The 6,000-nt window shown below is 59.8% G+C and overlaps 3 protein-coding genes across 3 annotated transcripts; all 3 read right to left on the reverse strand.

The window, feature by feature from the left end:
• Positions 1-118: 118 nt before the first annotated feature.
• On the reverse strand, positions 119-2,314 carry LPMP_100770 (hypothetical protein; the record flags this gene model as incomplete). The annotated part of the gene is made up of 1 exon (XM_010698498.1): positions 119-2,314. One exon carries the CDS (start codon positions 2,312-2,314, stop codon positions 119-121), a length of 2,196 nt encoding a protein of 731 aa, XP_010696800.1.
• An 849-nt stretch (positions 2,315-3,163) lies between these two features.
• On the reverse strand, positions 3,164-3,538 carry LPMP_100780 (nuclear transport factor 2, putative; the record flags this gene model as incomplete). Its single annotated transcript, XM_010698499.1, has 1 exon — positions 3,164-3,538. One exon carries the CDS (start codon positions 3,536-3,538, stop codon positions 3,164-3,166), a length of 375 nt encoding a protein of 124 aa, XP_010696801.1.
• Positions 3,539-4,660: 1,122 nt separating this feature from the next.
• LPMP_100790 (ribosome biogenesis protein, putative) lies at positions 4,661-5,251 on the reverse strand (the record flags this gene model as incomplete). The annotated part of the gene is made up of 1 exon (XM_010698500.1): positions 4,661-5,251. One exon carries the CDS (start codon positions 5,249-5,251, stop codon positions 4,661-4,663), a length of 591 nt encoding a protein of 196 aa, XP_010696802.1.
• Between the last annotated feature and the right edge of the window lie 749 nt (positions 5,252-6,000).

Consider the following 6,000-nt stretch of genomic DNA (forward strand, 5'->3'; position numbering starts at 1 on the left):
TGCAGCCTACGCGCCAGTGTCCGTGCAGCGCGAGTGGGAAACCCACCCACGCTGGGAGCCAGAGCCATGGAGATGGAGCGGGGTATGGGGGGGGGCCGACCGGCTTTGCGCCACCAGGCTAGTCGTAGTAGCGGTCAAAGCACTTAGTGAGCCACGCCCACTCCCACCGACTTAGACGCGATGGCAGCGGCGTCACCGACGGCGCCGTCGTTGCGTCTACAGGTGAGGCAGCAATGCTGTTGCACACACGCACAAACGACTCCCAGTCGCGCCAGTCGCCCATCTCCGCTCCCTGTAGCACGCCGAGCGCACAGCCTTCATAAGCGGCGGCCGGCTCGGATACGCATGAGTAGGAGTCATGGAGGGCGGCTGCGAGCAGCTGCACTGGCAACGGCAGCTCGAAGACCTGTGCCAGGGACAGACGCTCCAACAGCCAGAAGAAGTGCGCAAGGGTTGCTGCGGACGGCGTCTGCGACGCTGCATCGCCGTTGGTCACACCCGCCACAGTCGCCGTCAGCCGATTGCACAGTTGCCCAATGGCGGGGTGCTGGGAGGCCAAGTGCAGCTCCTTGGACAGTGTAGTGCCAAAGACACCTCTGTCATCCGTGTGGAAAGAGATGTTCGGCAAGACAAACGTGCTCGCTGTATCGCCGCTGTCAGCATCCGCTGTTTCTGATGACTCGGACACGGTGATGGGACCGCCACAGCGACGCATTGCGCGTGCCTCCCTATGGGCAAGACGGACCGCCTCTGTGGCGACGTAGCACGGAAATGAGTTCGTGCCCTCTTCGACGCCGCCCCGACTCTCTGGCATGGATTCCCAGAGCTGGAGGAGGCCACCGAGGTGGTGATCCACAACGTGAGAGTGACCTCCCGTCAGCAGATTGCTTGTGAGGCACAGCTCAATCCCCTGCTGCGCCGCGAGAATGGCAGACAGGCTTGTGTTGTCCGTGAAGACGAGATGGCCCCATCGCTCCGGAGCGAACAGCACCATTTCGTGCAGTTCCTGTGGGTCCTGCTTCTCTCCTGCGTGAATAGTGATGGAGGCCGTCACGCGTATGTCGCTGCTGCTGGTGTCGGTGCCGTTGCTATCCTGCACTGCTGCCCCACCTTTCCGCGCGGCGGCTAGCGCCGGCTCCAGTACCATGTACGTGCCCTTGTAGCAGTTGCCCGAGAGGTCCATGCCGGTGACCCAGCACGTCTGGCGCAGTCGGCGATGAAGAAAAGAGGAGAAGAGGGACGCATCGGTTCGCGAACCCAGAGATGAAGAATGGCGAATGCCCGCGTCGCGCCCCGTTCCTCCGCCGTTGCGGCGCCACATGTGGACCATGCACCACGAGTGGAACTCCATTATCTGCCGCTGCTGTGTCTTCGTGGTAAGCCGCGCCGCTTCCCAGGCGGCCGCCTCAGTGGCGCCACGGTTGATGGAGAGCAGCAGACGCACGTGCATGCGCTCCGTTAGGTTCGAGAGGATGTGGTCGAGAAAGTATCGGCGGCGTTCTTGGATGCATGACGCCCCCGACTCCGGCTGCAGGAGGCTGCAGTAGATGTTTTCGTACAACTGCCACCACTGCGCCGCTGCCCCTTCTTCACTGGCCTCGTCTTTCGCTGTGCAGTCGTGCTTCAGAGAGGCCTTACCCCACGCCAAGACGTGCGCCGACGCCTCTGCAGACAGCAGCTCACCCGTCGCTAAGTCAACCAATCCACCACAGAGTAGGTGCTCGACGGTCTTGGTGACCGTGTCCACGTACATCTCTTTCGTCACCTCCTCGTCGGCCACGTCTTGTCGGAAAGTGCGCCGCATTCCGTCTCGCATCGACGTCCGAATTTCCATCGCGAGGATGTTTTCCGCAGCACTGGCGAAGAGCACGTCTTGAACAGCCAGCCGGGTGAACGCGAGACTTGTCATGACCGTGTAGATGGCCTCGAAGACGGTGAAGCATCGGTGCATCAGCTCTGCTGGCGTGGCCGCCGCTGCCCCGCCGGTCCTGTCCGCCGGAGATGCCGTGAGCCCATTATGCTTCCGCTTCTCTTGAGAGTTGAAGAAGGAGGTGTGACCCGCCTCGTCATCGCCGACCTTGCCGCCGCCGTTGCCCCTATCCGGCCCACTCGCCGGGGCACCGCTATGAATGAGGAGCCGCTCGAGGTGCGCCAGCAGCGGCGCAGATACACTACCGTTAAGGTGGCAGTGCAAATCCACCTTTGGTACCCGGTGAAGCGCAGTTGTGAGATTTGCCGCCGCTGTTTCTTCGCCGCCTTGCTGGCACTCTCGCAAGAGTACCGGCTCGACAGTGGTGTGGTACAGGCTATCCATACAGCGTGGTAGTCACCGCTCAGTGAGTTTGTCCTTGGCGTGCCGGTGATAGCGGATGGGAGAAAGGGACTTTCAATCTGGGGAGCAGCAGCGAAGGAGCAGGTGTCGGGGCAAGTGGAGAGAGGAGTGCTGTGAGATGAGGCAGACATGAGCACCGTTGCACACACACACACACACACACGCGGAGGGAGAAAGCAGGCGTGAGCCACCAGGAAAATGCCAACGAGTAATTTCTCTGTGATTTTACGAAGACCACACACGCCGCCACCATCACAAAACGGCACCAGGCGAGCGAGCGTGTGTGTGCGTGTGTCTGCGCACCCTCCCGCTGTTTCTTCCGCTGACTGACGCGTGTGTCTCCCATTTTTTATCTTCTTTGGGGGGAGGTCTCGTCCGTTCCCCGTTTCGCTTCCTTAAAAGGGGAGAGAGCGAGAGTGCGCCACTGGGTCCACGCTAACCATTACTCCATACACACACACACACCAGCCCATCCCTGCCTTCCCCCTTTCGTACACACCCGTGCACACGTCTGTGTCTCTTTCCTGCTGCCACGGGGTTCTTCATTCTCCACGTCCTCCCCACCTCCTCCAATCACACGCGCACAGACACGCCCACGCAGGGGATGAGCGAGAGGCAAGGATGAGGAGGAGAAAGGGGTGGGGGTGGGTGCGACAGTGACGATGGTAGCTGTGTTGGTGGGACAAGAGCGATCAGAGAGTTGGTTCTCTTGCTCAGCTTCCAGGTTGGGTGAGATGGGCGCGATAGGCGGAGGGAAAAGTACAAAGGGGGCGGGGGCGTGGTGGGTACAGCGCACCGGTATCTCACGACTGGTCCTTCGGCTACGATTGCTCACTGGCCGCCGCCACCGACAATGTTGAAGACCTGATTCGACACGTACCACTGGCCGTTGTCCTGCGCCAGGTGGAAGACGTCGTTAAACTTGAGCGAGTGGTGCTCTTCTTTCAACTGGACCTCGCCGTTCACGACGACAAGCACACCGCCGCTTAGTGAGGGCTGACAATCGACGTTGTCCTGCTTGAAGGCAGCCTCAGCGAAGCCGAGGTTTGCAAAGCGCGCCATGATCGCGTCCACACCTTGCACCTGTTCCCTCTGCCACGTCAACAGCGTATTGGGGCGGTAAATGCCGGCCAGTAGGCTGCGTTGGGTGGCGAAGAAGTTGTAGTAGTGCTGGACGAAGCCCACGCCAACATCCTGAAACGACATTGTCCCCTTTGAGTCGCTGATGCGCCTTTTTCCTTCGTGCCTCGTAGCGACTGCGGTTATGTGCGCGTGGAGAGCGACAGTGGGAGGGGAGGGAGGGAGTGAGGGAGGGAGGGAGGAAGAACGAAGGGAGTGGCGAAGTGCTTAGCGCTGAGCCGTGCATGCACGTTTGGGCTCACAAGTTACGAGGCGAAAGAAAAAGGCGGGGGCGGGTATGAGGGTGGAAGAGAGGAAGAACGGATGGTGGGGGGCGGGCGGAGAGGGCAGCGAGTTCGGCAGTTCGTGCAAACATGGGCGTGAGGAACGAGCAAAGGAGGCGACTTGTGCAGGAAGCGAGTGAGGAGTGGCTGGGTTGAGACCGCCGCCGCTACAGCCACAACAACGAGAACAGCGGCACGGAAACCCAGAGAAGGTGGAGAGGCGAACGTGCTACTCGCATCAGCGCCAACACGCAGAACTGCCCACCATGATAATGTGAAGTGAGGGCGAGAGGCAGCGGCTGAAGCTGCTCTAAGCCAACTACTAGGGTGAGGTGCACTTCACGCCGCTTCCTTCTCTGGCTTCTCTTTCTCTCCCGCACTCAGACCCACACTTAAGCTTTCGGGGATGGGGGGTGGGGTGGATGGACGGAACGCTCGTGAGGCGGGGGTGCCCTTCGTCACCCTCCCTACTCTGTCCCACTCGATGGCCCCCTTCCCTTGGGGCGATGGTGATGCACCGCACTGGACGCTTCTTCGCTTTGATTTTGTGTGTTCTTTACGCTCTGTTTTTTTCCGTCTCGCTCACCTCCACAGGTGCTCCCGCGTTAGGGGGGAGGGGGGAGGACAGAGAGGGCTGGCCGACTGAAGGGGGCCGGCGCGGCGGCATTTTAGTAGACGAGGTTACACGATGGGGAGGGGGAAGAGCGAAGCCAACAACCACAGCGGCACAAGCAAACAGGGGCGGGTACTGCCCCGTCCACCGCAGCCGCAGACACACACACACACACACACAGGGTGTCGCGGCAACAACATCACCTTGCGCGTTGTGATGGCGGACCTGCAGACCAGAGCAAGAGGGTACATCACAATCTTTCGAAGGGTAGCGCAACCCAGGCGGCCGTCGAAGGTTAGGACTGCACGCCAACTACCCTCGTTGGCCCGAGCGCAGGTGTGGGTCAGCAAATTGCTCAATCGAAAACCAGCCCTTCTCTTCCGCTTCGGCGAACTCCTTTGGGAAGGCCGCCTTTTCCCACTTGAGATAGTTCACGATTTGTCGCTGCAGTTGGCGCATGTTGAGCTGGAATGGGTTCAGTTTCCGATCCAGCGTCATGCGCTTCAGGTCTGTGCCGTAACGCTGAATCAAGTTCGCGATGGTGGACCCTTCCTGCTCGCTGACCGGGCGCCCGATTTTCGTGGCCTTCACCTGCTTCTCGTTCTCCGCCAGCTCGCTTTGCTCTTCAAAGACGCAACGCGTCTGCGGCCGCACCTTTGCCTTGCGCTTCTCCGTTACCGACTTCGAGGCACTTGGGTCGATGGTAAGTCCGAGGCGAGTGAAGGTTTGCTCGGCAGTGTTATTGCCCTCAAAGTACTTCTGAGTGAAGCGGTTGTTGGCGCCGGCGACGTCCACGGCGCGGACGTGGGCAAATCGCCGCTTCAGGTACTGTTTCTTACCTATACGGGTGATGGGGATGTTCTTTTTCACTTTTCCCTTCGGTGTCACCTTGACGCGGCCCATGGTGATGGGCGGTAGTGGCGGCAATGCTCAACGTCTTCTGATATTGAGATGCGGCGCGGTCTTATTGGCCACGCCTCTTTCTCACGTCTAGGGAGGCGGAGGGGGAAGAAGGCTGGCGTGCACAGTGGACTGAGGATTCACTACAAACATGCGTGCGCTCGAGTGTTGCAGGAGAGAGGGGGATGAGAGGAGGGAATTGTGATAGTGAGGACAGAGTCATGTCCATCTACGGTGCCATAATGACGTTGTTGAGCGGGTAACAACAGGAGGTGGACTGGGGCTGGCTCAGTGTTCCCCCCTGCTGCGTAGCGGGTTGAAACACCACACATGCAGGACCGAAACAGGGCTGGCGTGTGTACGTGTGTGTGTGTGTGTGTGTGTGTGTGTGTGCCATACATGCCAGCATGTGAAAGGGGCAGCTCCATAAGGTGGTGAACCGCATACCACAGGTACTGTGATTCATCCCCACATAGCGCAGGCCCACGAGCCCATCACACAGACAGGCCCTTCACCTCTACCCATGTGCATTACGTGGCGTACTGCTGCTCACTCGCATCATTTGTGTCATCCCCACTTTCTCCTCTGCAGCCGGCCGGCACGAGGGGTGCGGACAGCGCCATCCACCGCATCCACACACTGCCGTCAGGCACAGAAGAGCTAAATCACAGAGATGGAGGTTATCAAGCGAGACAGGAGAGGAGGAGAGGGGGGCATCCAGCCACAGATATATATATATATATATATATATA

This window comes from Leishmania panamensis (assembly GCF_000755165.1).
Source record: "Leishmania panamensis strain MHOM/PA/94/PSC-1 chromosome 10 sequence".
NCBI classification, from domain to species: domain Eukaryota; phylum Euglenozoa; class Kinetoplastea; order Trypanosomatida; family Trypanosomatidae; genus Leishmania; species Leishmania panamensis.